General features: G+C 41.4%; 1 protein-coding gene across 1 annotated transcript in view; it reads left to right on the top strand.

Annotated features, from left to right (window-relative positions):
* LOC124616444 overlaps window positions 1-19,529 on the top strand; it is a 164,797-nt gene that overhangs the window by 44,379 nt on the left and 100,889 nt on the right. Inside the window, exon 3 of the mRNA XM_047144753.1 lies at window positions 9,858-10,077. Coding sequence (XP_047000709.1) covers window positions 9,858-10,077 — 220 coding nt within the window. The remainder of the gene's footprint in view (window positions 1-9,857; window positions 10,078-19,529) is intronic.

Genomic DNA, 19,529 nt, shown 5'->3' with positions numbered 1-19,529 from the left:
ATTTACAAATTTTAAACGTTATGACACGGTAACTTTGTTCTTCTTCTTCTTCAATTGGCACTACATCCCGGGGTGGGACTTGGCCTCCTCAATAATTTTCTGCCATTCTTCTCTGGACTTCGACCTCAGTTACGGCAACCGACTCGGGCAGCGTCCTCTCCAACCTCGTCGCTCCGTCTCAACCTATGACTTACTCTTGCTCTCCTTCCTCCACGTTCACTGCAGCAGGCTTTCCTTGCGGGATCTGTCTCATCTAGTCGCATTACATGTCCAGCCCATCTCAGTCTACACATCTTTATGAACTTTACCACATCATCCGCCTTATAAAATTCGTTGTTCCTTCGCCTTCCCCAGGTCCAAAAATCCTCCTCAGTATACTTCTTTCACGTGATCTAAGTTTCTTTTCACCCTGCTTTGTGATTGTCCATATTTCTGAGCCATAAGTAAGTACTGGGTGTATCAGCGTTTTGCTAAGTCGGCACTTTGTCCCTCGTGATAGATTTAAAATGTCGCAACATTCCAAAGTAGCGACGGTTAGAAGTACTTATGCGAGCGGTAATTTCAGTAAAGATGGTCCCTTTTGCTTTTATCTATAACCCCACATAGGTAAAACATTCCACTCGCTCAAATGTCATTCCATCAAGGGTTATCGTGAGCTGTAAGGGATGGTTAGTGCAATTACACATATACTTCGTATTTTCTTCATTAATTCTCAGGCCTATCTTCTCTGCACTCAATTTCAAAGCTGAAAATGTATTTTGTAGATCTCTAAGTGTTTTGCTCATTAAATACAAGTCATCTGCATATCCCAGCAACTGTACAAACTTATAGTGGATTTTACCTCTTGTCTGAATTCCGGTTTCACTTACTTCTTTTTCAAGTGCCAAGATGAAAAGTTGGTAGGAAAGCCCATCTCCTTGTCTTAGCCCAGTTCGAGTGGGAAACTGAGGTGATAGCCTGGGCTGCACCCGCAAGGTACACGGGGGATGCTTTAGGGTGACCTATAATAATTTTTCAGGCACTAGAAATTCTCTCATTGCCTCATGAAGTTTGGCCAGGTTTATTGTGTCATATGCATATTTAAAGTCAATGAAAAGATGGTGGACACCAACATTGAATTCATGTGTCTTTTCTACTATTTGTCGGAGAACCAATATCTAATTTGCAGTTGAGTTTTCTGCTCTGAACCCGCATTGATAGTTTTCAATAATGTCTTCTGCTACAGGTGAAAATCCACTATACAGGGTATTTTATAGCACTTTACTCGTACAATATTTAAAGGCTGTTATCCCTCTGTAGCGGCTGCATTCAAATAGAGCTCCTTTCTTACGCACCAGACGCACTGTCCCTACATTCCATTCTTCTGGAAACTCTTCCTTTTCCCAGACGAGGCACACAGTCTTGCAGATCCTACGATTTAGCTCAACTCTTCCAGCTTTCAATAGTTCAGATGTTCTATTGTCAGTCCCTGATGCTTTATTGTTCTTGAATCTAACAATTTCTTTGTTCATTTCTCCTTGGGAAGGGGTGAGGTACTATGTCATCATCTTCTGGAAGGACTGGGATATCTTCGATAGGGACTCTGAAGCATCCAATAGTTCACTGAAATACTCTACTCAACGCTCCAATACCTCTTGATCATCGGTTAGTAGTGTCCTATTTTACTTTTACTCAGGTTGGTGCCGTCTTAAATGCTCTTCTTTCCCAATTAATTTACTGATAAAATTTTCTAACATCATTTGTCTTTCCTGTTGTCTCCAGTTCTACCATCTTCTTTCTTTCACGTTCCCTTTTCTTCCACCGGTGAAGTTTCTCGTCTTCTTTTCTTTTATCTTGATAATTTCTTACCGCTAGACGAGTATATGATTACTCAAGCATTTTCCTGTATGCCAGGTTTTTCTCGCTTTCCCTTACTCCACCACAATCTTCAGAGACAAGTGGACAGTCAGCACCTCTGATTACAGATGTTGCACTGAGGGCCGATAAAAGGGACAAACGCGCACGAAGCTGGACGCATTTACTGAATTCTAATAAGCTATTGAACGTTACCCGTATTTTTCGCTTGTGAACGTGACCGTATACAATCCACCGGAAGTAGCATAATGACGCTCTCAGTTACATAACTTCTTTGGTGATAAAAAAAAAAAAAACCGCGAGAAAATTGTGACTGACTCCTATGCTATTTAGGAGTTCTTTTGTACTGAAATGTGTTCTATAACGACTGTCTTTGATCCGCTAAGAGAGGGAACTGTTGTTTCCAGTATTTTTCTGCTTTATAAAAAATTATGGGCCGCCATTATAGCTGTCACGAGTCCAGTATCTAAATCTCAGATAGCTCATTGCAGAAGGCTGGAAAATCCAACAAGTTGTGTAAGTGTTTTACAGCTGTGTATTACAGGTTGTGCCGATTCCTCAACTGATGTTCAAATGTCCATCATTCCGGTTCCGGTCACTAGTGACACTTAGTTTCATTCCTGGGAAGCTGAAATGTACAGTCAGAAGCTGCTGCGTAGGTAGATCATTGTTACTTGGGGCCGCTGTCAGCTAGGAGTATCGATAACCGTTTGCACACATTTTGGCCTATGAACAAGCAGCCTCGTACCAGGCATCCTCTCACACCTTAATACTGATCGGGCTTCCGTTTGTAGCGTAACGAAAGCTGCCACTGGAGCTATGAATCAGCTACCATTAGCTATTATGCCATGGAGCCCCTTTCAGCTAGGTAGAGGCGGTATATATCCGATCAGTGTGTGTGGTCGGGCCAGTGTGGCCGAGCGGTTTTAGGCGCTTCAGTCTGGAGCCGCGCGACCGCTACAGTGGCAGATTCGAATCCTGCCTCGGGCATGGATGTGTGTGATGTCCTTAGGTTAGTTAGGTTTAAGTAGTTCTAAGTTCTAGTCGACTGATGACCTCAGATGTTAAGTCCCATTGTGCTCAGAGCCATTTGATTTTTAGTGTGAGTGGAAACAACTGGGCAATACCAGGCAGCAGCATTAGTCACAAATCCGTATATGATGTGCAGATCCGTGGAATGGTATAACTGCACTCATTCAGTGTTTAATGATGAGAAGCTATGCATTAGCGAGACTATTAAGTGGACGTCCACATCAACATCGTGAATCCTTGTGCAGACAGTTTTCGTGTTGCTTAAAATATTATTAGCATTGTGTCGAATTGTGTCATAAAAACTGGACAACAATTCAATGAGTCAGTCGAACATATAGATGACGAGCAGCAGCCTTGTTGGAATGTTGCACAAATTCTATGACAGCATATGCCATATGCAGCTGCTACGACCAAAGAGTCTCAAACAGGACATTTCTCACGCTGGTCTATATGGTACAAAATGTTTCTGGGTTACTCTCTCCATCGCAGTCAGAGGCATGAGATGCGCATCAGAGGTGGTATGGGAGAGTCATTAGTGGACGGCGATCGATCCACACTACATTACCGAGAAAATCCTTTGACTACGTTTATTTTATTTATTTATTCATTTATTTTTTTGAGTCAACAGTCATCTGACTGGTTTGATGCAGCCCAGCACGAATTTTCTCAGAGTAGCGCTTGCAACCTACGTTCTCAATTATCAGCCGCATGTATTCCAAGAGCTGTCTTCCTCTACAGTTTTTGCCCTCTACAGCCCCCTCTAGTATCATGGAAGTCAGTCCCTAATAACATAATAGATGTCCTCTCATCCTGTCCCTTCTCCTTGTCAGTCATTTCCTCTCCGATTCTGCGCAGCACCTCATTCCTTACCTCACCAGTCCACCTAATTTTCAACATTTTCTTGTAGCAACACAAATAAAACGCATCCATTCTCTTTTGTTCCGGTTTTCCCACAGCCCATCTTTCACTACCATACAATGCTGTGCTCCAAACGTATATTCCAAGAAATTTCTTTCTCCAGTTTAGGCCTATGTTTGATACTAGTAGACTTCTCTTGGCCATCATTGCCCTTTTTGCCAGTGCTCGTCTGCTTTTGATGTTCTCCTTGCTCTGTCCGTCATTAGGCAATAGTCTGGTATAATGACTGAAGCTAATCTGCCACAAGTCTGTGGATTGGTAAATGATAATAATCACCAAGTGTGCAACCCGAGTTGTACAAGAATAAAATTTCATTCATCTCGCACCACAGACACAGACATGCACACACACACACACACACACACACACACACACACACACACACACACAAACAAACATAAATATACATGCATCATCAGCGAACATCTGTCAAAGCTCAGTATCAAAATTTCTAGCGCTTGGCTGTCACAATAATAAACATAATAATCGAGTTTGGTCACGTTTCGTAGAGTGGCGTAGACGTTTGTGGAATCTGTTGTCCTAACAATGGTTTGTGACAGTGGTTTATCCTGTCACCATATTATCAATATCCAAACGTGTTTTCATATTTAAGTCCACTTGTCTCTCCAGAATTACATAAAAAGCTTGACAGTTCGATTAAAAACAATTCGGTATCACAATGCGGCAGCTATGAACGTAAAAATAACTTGTGTACGTCACCAAATTCATCCCAATGATCGCTGCGACTTTCTGGGAACCGCATCTCGAAGTACTCACTGATTAGAGAATACGTTTGTTTATGATCGTATCAGGTAGATTCAAGTTATATTTAGTATACCATCGTTTCCAAATAAAATCTAGCATTCTAAAAAGTAATGCCTCTGAATTTTTCATGTAAAGACTCTAAACAGTTTTTTTAATTAAATGACTTTATTAATACTCTAATCTTCAGTCCTCATGCCTAAATATTTATTTCTCAACAGTCAGCCTGGCGATGAACACATTTCTCTCTACGAGACACCAGTTTTTTCATATCGTCACTGCAGAATGTTTGACTTTTTTGATGGAGTCCAACCTCACCTCTGCTTGCACCGCTTCATCACTATGAAAGTTAAACTCTTGAAGGTGTTGTTTAAGTTCTGAAAGCATGAAAATCGGATGGGTTGAAATCAGGATTGTATGGAGGAAAATGAGTGACAGTGAACCCAAGGCGTCAGACTTTTGCGGATGTAGCTGCGCTCATGTGTGATCTTTTATTCTCATGTTCAAGGCGAGGGAGCTTATGTGTGGACGAAGTCTTCAAATTCGTGACGTCAGGTTTCTGTGCTGTTTCACACTCACTGACATAGTTACGTTACCAATGCCGTGTTAGACGCTTCAATTCTCTACCCTCTGACGGCAGAGCGTTACAACATGCGTTAGTGATGCGACAAAGTCGACCGTCTAATAAGCATGACAGGTAACAAGTCAACCCATATTTAGAACAGAATGAAAAACTTGGTGGCATTACGTTTCAGCATACCCTCGTAACTGTTCCCTACTTCGGTAGAAGTGCTTAATCTGCCTCCACGTCTGCCAGCGGACATTGCAACACTATCTCTCAAAGACGTCGAAACCCCGGGAAACAGCACCAGGCCTCCGTTTCGTTCTTACACCACCATCTTCTCTACCTCATCACGGTGACTGCAAGGCTAAAATCTCAATTAGTCAGTCTCGTTTGAACCCGACGGCACTGACACACATTTCAGCTTTATCTCTGTCTCATCCTCAGACCTTACAATACCTGCAATTATTTTTAAATAACAAATGTGAACGAGCCCAACATAATCATAACAGACTACATAGCAGATATCGGAAAAATGTATTTATCTAGCCAATTTGGAAAGAAACGTTTCCATCAGTACTAAAAATTCAGGCACGAAATCTTATGAATTTTATTGTGCTTAGTTTGAGAGCGACTGCGATTTCTTCGTCAACCAGAAGCAATACTACGAAGACTCCACTAAATCTTGTGACAGAAACGGTGCTAGGAATGACTTCTTGCTCCCGAATTTATATATTTTGGGATTTTGCAAACCGATCAATAAATAGGATCCATTTTTTTCACAGCAACAGTGTCATTTGAAGGTCATAATAATGGTATTAGTCGACAGAACAGAAGAATAAAATAATGCTAAACAGTGTCTAAACATTACAGACCAGGAAACTTCACGTTTATTTGAAGTTTTAGTTCTTTGAGAATATTTCCGAAGTTGTCGATTTCAACTAAAATATTTTACCCCGTTTCCTTCACCAAAAGTTAGAAAGACTTTTGCGCAATATTGATTGGAAACAACACAGGGCAAATTTTAGTACTGGGAATCTGTCGTTTATCTAAGTTGGGTTCGTCGTTTAACGTGGGATACAAATCAATCATTTACTTCTGTGCAAACATGCAATTTTATCCTTAGTTTTCCTGGGTCAGAAATGGGAACCTTCACGTTGTGTCTGTGTTATACTCTGCACATCTATGGCAGAGGGTAAAGATGCCACCAACATTTTTCCTGCGTGTGAGAAAGCATCAGAAATGGAACGCCGTCCTGATCTGTCCAGTGAAACTACAGAAATAAAAACACGCCTAATGTTAAGGGAGCGCAGATATCTTTCTAAGCGGTGTCCACTTCGAAGAACGCCTATCTTTTAATGATTGGTTCAAATGGCTCTGAGCACTATGGGACTTAACTTCTGAGGTCATTAGTCCCCTAGAACTTAGAACTACTTAAACCTAACTAACCTAAGGACATCACACACATCCATGCCCGAGGCAGGATTCGAACCTGCGACCGTAACGGTCGCGCGGTTCCAGACTGTAGTGCCTAGAACCGCTCGGCCACCCTGGCCGGCTTTTAATGATTGAGACAATTCGCGTTTCATATCCGTGACAACTCTCCCCTATTTCGTGATAATACAAAACGAGCTGCCCTTCTTTGAACTTTTCTCACGTTATCCGTTCATAGCCGGTAAGGATCATATATATGCAGCAATACTACAAAAAAGGACGAAAAAGCGTAGTATGTGCAGTCTTCTTAGTAATTCTGTTGCATATTCTAAAGGAATTAGTCTTTGGTTCATCTCTTCTATGACATTTCCTAAGTGCTTTCAGTTCGTGCGTAGTGGTAAAATCAATGTATTTAGTTCAATCTCTCTCTTTTTATTTTTTTCAGATTCGTATGATGTTTCATGCGACACCACGAAATCCTCTCCTGTACTAGTCTTTTCGTCTCAGACTAGCATCGTACGTCTCAGTTATTTGCTGGATGTGTTCCAATCTTATTCTTCATAAACAGTTTTTATCCTCTATAGTTCTCTCTTCCATCGTGGAAACAGTTCCCTCATGTCTTAACAGATGTCCTATCATGCTGGCCCTTCTTCTTACCGGTTTTGTCCATACACTCCTATGATCGCCGATTCTGCGGATAACCTCCCCACTCTTTACCTTTTCACTCCGCCTAATTCTTCTGTTGCACTATATGTCAGATACTTCGGTTCACTTCCGTTCCGATTTTCCCTCAATTCATGTTTCACTACCATACAATGCTGTTCTCCAAATGTACATTCTCAAAAATTTCTTCCTTAAATTGAAGCAGACTTCTCTTGGCTAGGAATGCCCTTTTCTCCAGTGCTAGTTTGCTTTTTGTGTGCTCCTTGCTCCGTCCGTCCTCGGTTATTTTATTTCCTAGGTGACAAAATTCCTTAATTTCGGCTATTTCGAGATTCCTGATTTCGATATCAAGTTTGTCATTTTTCCTACCGCTCATTCTTTTTGTCTTTCTTCGATGTAATCTCAGTCCATACTTTGTACTCATTGGACTGTTCATTCCACTCAACAGATCCTGTAATTCTCTTTCACTTTCACTGAGAGCAGCAAATCATCAGCGAATCTCATCATTGATATCCTTTCAACCTGGATTTCAGTCTCACTCTTGAACCTTTCTTTTATTTCCGTCATTGTTTCTTCAATGTTTAGATTGAATAGTAGGGACGAAAGACTACCTCCCTCTCTTACACCCTTTTTACTCCGAGCACTTCGCTCATGGTCTTCCACTCTCATTTTTCCATGTTGGCGCTTGTACATATTGTATATTACTCGTTTTGCCCTACATCTTACCCCTGTTCGCCTCAGAATTTCGAACATTTTGAACATTTCGACATTCAGGAACGCTTATTCCCGGTCGACAAATTCTATGAACGTGGATGATGTTTTTTATGTCTTGTTTCCACTATCAATCGCAACGTCAGAACTGCCTCTCTAGTGCTTTCACCTTTATTAAAGCTGAAATGATCGTCATCTAGCAATTCCGAAATTTCTTTTCCCATTCTTAAATCTCCAACCATTAAATCTGTGTTATTTAACATATAACCGACATTTTATGAAATTTATTAGTAGTCGTGAGAAGGCCTTCACACTATTTCTTCTTTGGGGCCAACTGTGCAGATATCTTGTCGAAATTATTCTGCAATTCGTTCACATAGACCAGACAAACTGATAGGGCGACTGAGATTGTCTGTTAAATTCTTTAAATAATTACGAACAGCAGAAGGCCCATAACGTTACATTTGAGAACCTCAGATACCATTTCTGTTTGAGTAGATGACGTCCCATGATACTACTCACTGTGATAGTTTTAACAGGAAGTCACGAATCCAGTCGGACAACTACGAGGTTGTCAGACTGAATAGAAGCCATCTGTGATGAAAATTGTCAGTCGGCCTTTGGAAATCTGGAAATAATCATCTTGAGATCACTTGTCGTTAGCACTCATTATTTGTTGAGAATAAACAGCCAGTTGTCTTTCACAAGAGCGACATTTTCTGAATCGGTGCTGGTTATGAGTCAACAGAGTCATTTCGTGCATTGCGAAAGAAAAATAAACAAATAAACATCCGGAGAAGTGCGAGTAGGACTCACGTACCGAGGGTTTGGTACAAACTTTATTATTTATACAGACATTTCATCGATACCAGGAATTGAGAATCTAGACATTTCTGGCTTTTTATCGATATCGATGCAGGGAAGATATACACCTACACATTCCTGAGAAAAGGGGATCTTAACAGGACAGGCAGGCATTCGGATAACAAATGAGAAAGAAGTGATATGATTTAATTAAAAATGACCAATTATGGACTTTTTTCCTTTGCATGTAGAGTGAGACCTTGCTTCCGTGCAGATACTCTATAGTTTTGATGAGCCAGTTTGGGAGCACGAAAATTTGTGACATAAATAGCAATACCTTTTGATTCCATTGAGTTTGAAGCTTACGTTAATTACACCGCCAAGGACTGCAGACCTTAGAATACGTCACAAATTTCAAATTTATACGTCTACCTGTTGCTAATGAAAAGAGGTCTTAAAAGATGGATGAATAGACAGACAGTTATTTAATAAACAACCGAAAAGAATTTTTTTAGTGTGTTATAATTCCGATTTAATAATTCTCGGATTTATTTCTTTAGTTGTAATGTGAAATTTTGATTCTTGTCAAATTTCATATTTCTAGGTCACATGAAATACCGTATAGGTTTTCATGAGTTAGTTAGCGAGTATCGAAATATGTGACATAAGTGGCCTTATCTTTTTGACCTTGTTAACCCAATAGCTTAAACTCATTCACCGTCAGAGACCTTCCAGATTAAAATATGATATAAATTTAACCTTGATATTTTTAACCACTCTTTCCTTGAGAAAAGTGTGACAGACAGGCACCCAGAGGGACAGATGCAACAAAGTGATGCTATAAGGATTTCTCTTCTACCGACTGAGGTGTGAAACACTAATAACTGGAACAACACAGACTGAGAATTCGCCTAGAAAAAACGAAAGTTATTTTGTAACTCACAAAATATAATAAGAAGGCTTTAGTCAACGATGATACCTGAACCTTGATGTGTCTTCGGCATTTGTGTGAGGCGGTGGAGAGTGTTTGAGGAGACTAGGTCGTGGCTTGTAATCAATGTGGAACACCGGCCGTGGTGGTGGAGGTGGTAACCGGACGTGGCCCGCTGTGAACCAGTGGGGCTGAGGTGTCGGGTGATCGACCCCCGCTCCCTCCTCCGGCAACCCCAGAGCGATACGCCGCCACTCCAGGCCACGCCAGGCCGGCATATAAGCCGCGCCAGTCGTCACTGCGGCACAGTCGACAACAGGTAGCTCACAGCGCCGACACCACCAGCATGAACCGTCACGTAGCTCTGCTCCTCTGCGCCTCATTGGCGCTCGTCGCGGCCGCCGAGGTAAGCATCACCTCTCGTTGCCAAGAGCCACTCCGCGTTTCTAGTGCAAAGTCTTCAATCAGACACAGTCTTCCATAAGCACCCACAATTCTTGATACACAGTTGCCCACAATGCTTTCAGGTAGCAAACGTACTTCAGGCGCACCACTAAGGAACTGCTGTAGGACCTTTGTTTTCTAGTAAGTTTATAAGTAGCCTGGTGGCTATGGCCCCATGCTGCCATTCTCCTACAATGATGTTCTGTGCGTGGGTACCCAAATATTTGAGATATCTCATTTTACACTTTCTTAGACTGCTGTAGTTTCAATAGGGAATATATGACTTCAAGTTTGTAAGCATTCCTAACTTCAGCTGTCTTCTTAATAACCTACCAGATTGTTATTAATAAAGTTCAGCTACTCACAGAGGCCCAGTGTCGTATGTGATAATCATACGGCACCGACACTTGTACGAGGGCAGTTCAATAAGTAATGTAACACATTTTTTTCTGAAACAGGGCTTGTTTTATTCAGCATTGAAATACACCAGGTTATTCCCCAATCTTTTAGCTACACAACACTATTTTTCAACGTAATCTCCATTCAATGCTACGTCCTTACGCCACCTTGAAATGAGGGCCTGTATGCCTGCACGGTACCATTCCACTGGTCGATGTCGGAGCAAACGTCGTACTGCATCAATAACTTCTTCATCATCCGCGTAGTGCCTCCCACGGATTGCGTCCTTCATTGGGCCAAACATATGGAAATCCGACGGTGCGAGATCGGGGCTGTAGGGTGCATGAGGAAGAACGAAGTTTTGTGAGCTCCTCTCGGGTGCGAAGACTTGTGTGAGGTCTTGCGTTGTCATGAAGAAGGAGAAGTTCGTTCAGATTTTTGTGCCTACGACACTTCAGAGTTGATCGTTTGACCATGGGGAAGGACATCGAACAGAATAACCCCTTCAGCGTCCCAGAAGACTGTAACCATGACTTTACCGGCTGAGGGTATGGCTTTAAACTTTTTCTTGGTAGGGGAGTGAGTGTGGCGCCACTCCATTGATTGCCGTTTTGTTTCAGGTTCGAAGTAATGAACCCATGTTTCATCGCCTGTAACAATCTTTGACAAGAAATTGTCACCCTCAGCCACATGACGAGCAAGCAATTCCGCACAGATGGTTCTCCTTTGCTCTTTATGGTGTTCGGTTAGACAACGAGGGATCCTGCGGGAACAAACCTTTGAATATCAGAACTGGTGAACAATTGTGACAGCACTACCAACAGAGATGTCAAGTTGAGCACTGAGTTGTTTGATGGTGATCTGTCGATCATCTCGAACGAGTGTGTTCGCACGCTCCGCCATTGCAGGAGTCAGAGCTGTGCTCGGCCGGCCCGCACGCGGGATATCAGACAGTCTTGCTTGACCTTGCGGCGATGATGACACACGCTTTGCCCAACGACTCACCGTGCTTTTGTCCACTGCCAGATCACCGTAGACATTCTTCATGCGCCTATGAATATCTGAGATGCCCTGGTTTTCCGCCAAAAGAAACTCGATCACTGCCCGTTGTTTGCAACGTACATCCGTTACAGACGCCATTTTAACAGCTCCGTACAGCGCTGCCACCTGTCGGAAGTCAATGAAACTATACGAGACGAAGCGGGAATGTTTGAAAATATTCCACAAGAAATTTCCGGTTTTTTCAACCAAAATTGGCCGAGAAAAAAAATATGTTCCATTACTTATTGAACTACCCTCGTACATATCCTATTGCTTTAAATTGGAACCCACTTACACTGGAAAAAGAATTAGTTCCAATTTTGTCCACCAGGTGCAAATCTGGCGCTGTGAATGCAAGAAGTATAGAAATGTTACCATATGTAATGGATTAGGAACAGGACGTGGGCAGAAAATGTTAAAGCAATGAGAAAGGAATAATGTTGATTTGCACAAATTGTTCAGTGTGTGCGCCGGAAACGTCGGCGAGATATTTTACAGGGATAGAGTTGCACCTTGTGGGCAAATTCGAAACTATTTTTTTCAGCATAAATAGGATCCACATTAATGCACTAGCATAATTACCACATCTCGTAGCCATAGAATAATTACAGCTCACACGGAACGGTGAGTAGTTTCACTTTAATCATAACCACCCAGCAGTTGAATATGTCGTACGACAACTTATTTTTATTCAGTCAGTGAATCTGCCAGCGTCGTTTCCATCATGGTACACAAAATTGCTTCCATATTCAGGTAGATTTCTATGTTGACCTGAATTTCATTAAAGACTTGTCCTTTGATTTTTCTTCGATTTTTGCTTCCATGTTTCCAACTGTGGTTCTGTCACATTCACTGATAGGCATTCTGATTTGAGAATGCGCAGTAGCACGTAGTTTTTGAGATTCCTGTGAACGCACTTGTTTTGCTGTTCTATTATGTATACTTGCCCTTCCGCCGTAAGGAGTAGTTACCGACAATAGTGACGTAAGCTAAGACATAATTTGTTGTTATGGTATTCAGTGCGAAGACTGATGTAGCTGTTCTCGTCTTCTCTCCTGCAGACGCCTCTACGTTTAAAATATGTGATACTCCATGTTTCGACCTACAGATCAAGGGATTTGTTTCTCTTAATGACAACGACCAGTTCAGTAGTCCTCATCCGGAATTCCTGGGGGAACTATTTTACCTCCACAATATTTTATCAAAGGGGCTACCATCATCAATAAACGTAGGATTAAAACGGCATGTTCTCGGGAAATATAATAGCTGTAAACTCCCGTCCTTTTCAGCCAATCACAGTACCAACACACCAACTCCTTGTTGGCTTATGTAAGATTGCAGCATAAGTCATTCAGACTGTTGCTCCTGCAACTACATGGAAACGTTGCTGTACTACTTCCGGAACCCTATGCTAGTCTGGCCTCTCTACGGATATGTATGTGTTGTGGTTGCACGAACCGTACGGTGGCTGAATCGTAGAGGAGCACAAACACGACTGACCACTCCACTCCCCCGCCTCCCGCCCCCTTTAATGGTTAGGTGCGTGGTACGTGAGGGGTGGCATTGTTATCATGATGCTCACTTTTACCTTAAGAATGGCAGCGAATGTCTAATGTAAGGATACTACCAAACACTTATGAAATGTATTGAAATGATCCCGTCGCCACTACTGACAGCTAAATATTCACTATAAACGTCAACCAAGGGACCTGTGCATAACCTTCTTACTTTTATAGTCTTCAACAATGGCAGTATGTGAAATGAATGTTTTCGTTGGGATGAGGGTGGTTGTGGAAATGAGAGAAAACTCTTTAAAAACGTATCGTACGACGTGAAATAATAATCATGAATTTATGATACATCCTTGTATACACATGACTATGTGTCTAAAACTATGTTTTGGATTCAGAATTTTTCTTCTGGCTTGTACAACGTGCAGAGATCAGCGAGTGTCAGTAGGGCCACATAACCTGTAATTGCAACTCGACTAACATTTTCAATTACAGTAAGCACGTTAGGTCGTAGTAGCAATAGGTAAGTTTGATTTTATCCATACATCCAATAGGCAAATCACAACTCAAGGCGACAATGACAAATATGTTTGTCGTCCAGGAAAATAAATTCATTTAGAAAAATCGGCTCGTACGACAGACAGAGATAATGGACTACCGCACTGGCCACGGTTATTATTTATGGCTATGCTGTATACATATTATACAGTTAATAAATACTTTCAAACAAATTAAATGTATTTGTGATAAGACAAAATGAAAAGGGAGTCTCTAATTCGTTATTAATATGTTACATTTGTGAAATAGAGGTCTGCAGCTGCGCATCCATCATGCCTTTTTGCCTACGGTAGTTGAAAATCTCTTTTATGTTAAAATTTTCCACAAACAGTGAACTTTAGCGCAATATTGTTGCACAATGTCAGAAACTGGTTAAAAAACCTTTCTGACCAAATCGCATTCGTTTCTGTACGATCAGAGTGTGTTGAGGAAAAGGGATGTTGACTTAAAAAATAATGTATACGATCACAAAAGTAAGTAAAATATGGTTGCTTGGTAGAGAAACGGGAGAAACAAATAGCGCTACAGGGAAGATTAATTATATCTCTACGCGAAGAAGTGATTACCGGCTAGCAGAAGTAGACTGGCTGCAAAGATACGCTGTATGCAAACCAGATAACCGTACTTGGCTTTGGAAAGCAATAAGTCAGTGTGGGTCAGCGGTACCCATACACACACACACACACACACACACACACACATACGTACGTGCGTTGTGGGTCGGGAGGGAGAGCGGTCCAGTCGGCTGTTGCTCACCATTACCGCAGGTCGCGTTTTCACCGACACGCCAGAATAGCTGCATCTGCAACTGAATAGCAGCATACCACGCGATAGTAAACCATTTATTAGTCCCATACCACGCGATAGTATTACATTTATTGGTCCCATCCGCTACTGAATAACTAGGATCCTGAACAAGTGTGAGGTCAACATCAGTTTGTCGTTCAAAAGTAACTCATTAATCCATCATACCCAATTAGCAAATAACGTAAACCCAATTAAGGCTTCAGTGTATAAATTTCAGCATAGTTGTCACAACTTGTATATTAGACACAGGGAGTGCGTATTAGAACGTATGGAGACCTTCCACCAAATAATTACAGTAAGTGAACTGTTGGAATCCTTCTGCACCAGGGAGAACACAAAACGACAAACATGAATAACTGACTGACCATTTCGAATGCACAATCAAAAGGCATAAAGTAAAGGATTACGGAAAGCTCAGGCGTACACAGAAACAAAAAACGACAGTCAGCTGTCATTCTGAACGAAACGATTGACAACGAACACACAAAAGTAATAAGGACCCTAGCGAAACTTGCCTCTTCTCTCGAACCACATCATATGCAACAGATTCCACTTAGTTTTATTTACTGTACATCCTCTTTTTGTAGAAAATGTTATTTTTGCAAACATGTCAAATTACAAACCGAGGAAGTTTATCCAATATCATTCAGAATTCAAATTCTGTGATACGCTTTAGAGTTTTTAATTAAATGGATGACATATTTGAGAAACAGACTATACTTATTGCACTTTAACGTAAAAAACTGTAAAAAATTAATATCTTCATAAATAGAAAAACTATGTAATACCTCTCTTAACGAGGAAACGCTAGGTGCGTGTAACATTTGTAGTGATGTCTGTAAACTCTGAATGTGTTAAGTCCGAATGCAGCGCCCTCGAGAAAGGGAATATTTCGTCTTACGAATCCACCAAAAGAATTCTGAACAAAAAGCGATAAATTTAAAACCTACACACTTCTACATCAATGATTTTCCAAGAACAATGTAACTAGAACTAAACCTGCGAACCAGCCGCTGTTGAAGGAGCAAAGCCTCAAAAATGCGTAGTCAATAATAAAAAAAAGTAGAGGAACTTAAAATTTAGTTACTGTTTACGATGGGTCTATATTTATATTTGAAACATAGTCACAGAAAGTGCCTGCACGGCATGTGTATATGTAAGGCAGCAGAGTTCTAGTTCGAAATATAAGTGACAGTATCAACGATCAATTTCCGCTGTCGTTTTTTAAGTTTCCTCTACTTCTTCTTCTTCTTCATCTTCTGGTGCTGTACCCGAGTTAGGTGACAAAGTTTTGGGATGTGGTCGTTAACGACATTTTCACCTTTTGTGCATATAAAATTAATCGTGTAATTTATGTACACACTTAGCAAACATTTATTGCGTACACACATACCAATGCTAATTTTAGTATATATGCCTTCAACAACTCATTAAGGAAGACTTCAGAAATGTACTACGTGAGGTGGATCATTGGCAAGGTGCTAGAGACATTTTCGGGAAGAAGGTGGCTTCAGTTCCCCGACAGGCTCCCGAGTTGCAGTTTAAAGCGATTGCCAGGATGGTAATTTGAAGGGTACGGGCAATATCGACAGTTTCTTTCGGAAATACGAATTACTGTGCCTGCAATGAGTCCTCTGGTTACAGCGAGTGGTGTGCTGTGTTGCAGGAGAAGTACGCGGCCACGTTTGACAGCCTAGACCTGAAGGAGGTACTGTCGGATGAAACTCGAGTCCAGGATGCGATGCGCTGCCTGCTGGAAGAAGGAGACGCAGCGTGCAGACCCGCCGGGAAGGCGCTCAAGGGTGAGCCCCATCGTAGTCTACACTCCGCTACCCAGTAGGACGGTATAGCCCACACGACAAGCTCACACACTTAAAATGAGGCCCGTGCCGTGGATGCAGTGAGTCTGTATTCAGTAACCACGTAGCTGCAGATTGCAGTAACGGAACCCCACTGGAGTAATGGCGATTGGAATATGAGTGTTAACCAAATTTAAATAAGTTTGATTACAAATAAAAATGTGGGTTGGGATAAAGGTTTAAGTCAGTCTGAAATTCCTGTCTACTGTGGTTGATACTGCAAGAACTATGTTGTGCACAGTGAACAACCTCCGAGACCATACTCCAATTCCATACAGGAAATTAATTCTTCCCCCATAATACATAGTGCTTATTGGTCCCCAGCATAAAATTGGAGAAATCATGGTTTACTGCGGTACCAGTAAGCTTGTGCGAGGCACGCACATTTGATTAGCTGTGCAGCTTATCTCCTTACGCTGTAACGCAACGCCAGGCCACCTATATATGTTCTTCCTTTGTGAATAATCTAATATTATTTGTTTTACGTGGTTAACAAGAAGATAGCGGGAGTGGCGATAAAATCCGGCACAGTCGATGACTGTTTTTCCGTCACTAACAAAGTGATGTGTGGCCATGGAAAGAAATAAACGCATATCAACACCAGTATTTGCGTTGGTTAAGAATACTTCTTTTAAAAAGATCGAACTCCTTAAAACGAATGTTCAGTAGACACCGATTCCATTATAGATCATGCATCATCTATTTAACGCTGCACCATATGCATGCCGATCAATAGCTACGCCTTATTAGCAACACTCAAATCCATTTGGAGTTACTCGTTAAAATCCAGGAAAACTATTTAAAACAGAGAATATTAGTAATACCGAACAAAAGTAGTACAGCTTTGGAGCATATTAACCTATGATGTAGGAGGATTATCAATATGACCTTCTGCTTTTGTATTGACAGTAGAGAGGCCAAGAAATAAGTTGTACAAGAAACTGAACCAATTGCAGCAAATGCTTTATAGCAAAAGCACAACGAAAAGTTGACATAGGGGTTACAATTTTATACATCACCTCATATCTTGGGAGGCTGTGGATTCTCTTTCACATAATAATGTTCTATTACACTCCACAGGATGCACACAGATATACCCACTGAAGAAACCACCGTTGTCACACTATACACTTTTATCACCAGTGGACTAGTAAAAACAGAACAATTAGATCGATTAAAATGGAACATTGTTTACTGATCACAAGCATTAATTCTTCCTTAAGGCATGTGATGAATTGCTCTGTAGTTCTCAATTATAGAGGGCGGTCAGAAACAGTCTGAAAAGCTAGTTAAAGTGTTACAGGGTAGCTTGTGCTGAGAAACAACAGTTAACAATGAAATTCCACACGTTGCGCCGTTTCCGACTTAATTAGCATTGAAATTGGTCAATCAGGGCGTTGCGCGAGCCAGAGAAGGTGTCGCCAAACGTGTTCCTCGTTTGATTTCCTAAAACCGGAGAAGAGAGCGATACAAAAGTTGAACATGGGACGGTAGTAAGTATCGAACTCGAGGCAAAGCCTGCGCTATAATCTGCACCTGATTAGCTAATTACAATGCTAATTAACTCCGGAACAGCGCAACTTATCGAGTTATCAGCTGAACAATTATTTATTAGCATAACCTAATCTGCAACTCCCTTGCAAGCTTTTCAGTTTATTCCTCACCACCCTGTGTACCATCAACAAAGCTGTCTGGGAACAAAAATCAGCTCAAAATACTACACACACTGTCTCTAAATGAAAGACGGAATATTAATTGGTTGACCAAAGCGTAACACATGACACTAAAACACTACTCATGGTGATAACTCAGCTTCAATTCTATTACACCTTCAAGTTCGCCTAATGACTGTAGTGATGGCGGTATAACAGTCCATTCAGCTAGTCACAGGCCTACTCTATCGTCCAGTTGTTCATTGTTATTACCGTTAAAAATTGCAAATCTCACAAGTAGACACCCTAACGAGCCAAAATTTTGTCACCAGCTGATTAGTATTCTTTTCGTACACTGTTGGTACGTAATAAGGAAGTGTGCTTGGAAAGATTTTTCAAAGTCCTAGTTGGGTCTGTGAAGGTTTATGACACCAAACCTCTACGCACTGCCTACGAGTTTTCTGTAAATCGCGGGCTGCAGATATGTAGTGGCGGAGCTGGCACCCTGAAGAGTCACAGATGCGTTTATTTGGTGTCTTTTCATACGTATTTGGTGACCAAACTACCAATTTGAGTTCACCGTCTTGCTGCTAAAACTGATGTAGCATGATTCTGGTCTTGTGATGCGGGCAGTGATACTGCTGGAAGATGCCATTACTATCGGGAAAGATATCAAACGCAAAGGGATACAGGCGGTCCGCAATAATGTTACTGTGGTCCACAGCTGTGATGGTGCCGTCAATTGTTACCACAGATCCTATGGAAATCCAAGTGAAAGTCGCTACGGTCGCAGGTTGGAATCCTGCCTCGGGCATGGATGCGTGTGATGTCCATAGATTAGTTAGGTTTAATTAGTTCTAAGTTCTAGGCGACTAATGACCTCAGAAGTTAGGTCGCATAATGCTCAGAGCCATTTCAACTATTATTTTTTCACAACCTTCAAACAGTTCCCGTACCGGTTCACGACCTAATCACGTGAAAAGCCGACCATATTCACCGTTTCATAAATGCTCTTTCCGCGGCGTCGAACTATAACAATCTGCCCTTCGACAGAGTGGCTTATATCATTGGACTTCTCCATGTCGTAGGATACGCAGCGAACTTACTTTCGCAATGCTTCCAGCAAGAGACATTACGTCGCTCTAACTTCTCGTACTCAGTTAATCACAAGTAATTGCCTAATTACCACTATCATTCTCCGCTAATTGTTCCTTTCCTAGCCTCAAGTCTTGTACAGTGGAAGATGGCATTCTGTCTACGCTATTCGACTCACCTTATGACAGTTCGCTACGGACAGATGTACGAGGGCGGGATGACTCCCTAGTAAATGTCAGAACCACACTTCCTGGCCCTTCTCCAGCCAGTCGATGCTTGTGTTTCGACTTTCGTTAACTTATTCTAAAGGCACTTGAACCCTAATATTTCTTCAATTCTATTAGCGCAACAGCTTGTTTCGTATTGAATTACATTGTCTACGAGCGTGAATTATCCAATTTTACACATGTTTTCAATGTTTGGAATTATTTTACTTAAATTATTTTATTAGAAATCTTGTTATTACCTTTCAACATAAAATTAATGCACTAG

This window comes from Schistocerca americana, chromosome 5, assembly GCF_021461395.2.
Source record: "Schistocerca americana isolate TAMUIC-IGC-003095 chromosome 5, iqSchAmer2.1, whole genome shotgun sequence".
NCBI classification, from domain to species: Eukaryota; Metazoa; Arthropoda; class Insecta; order Orthoptera; family Acrididae; genus Schistocerca; species Schistocerca americana.
This window is presented reverse-complemented; position numbering and strand designations above follow the sequence as displayed.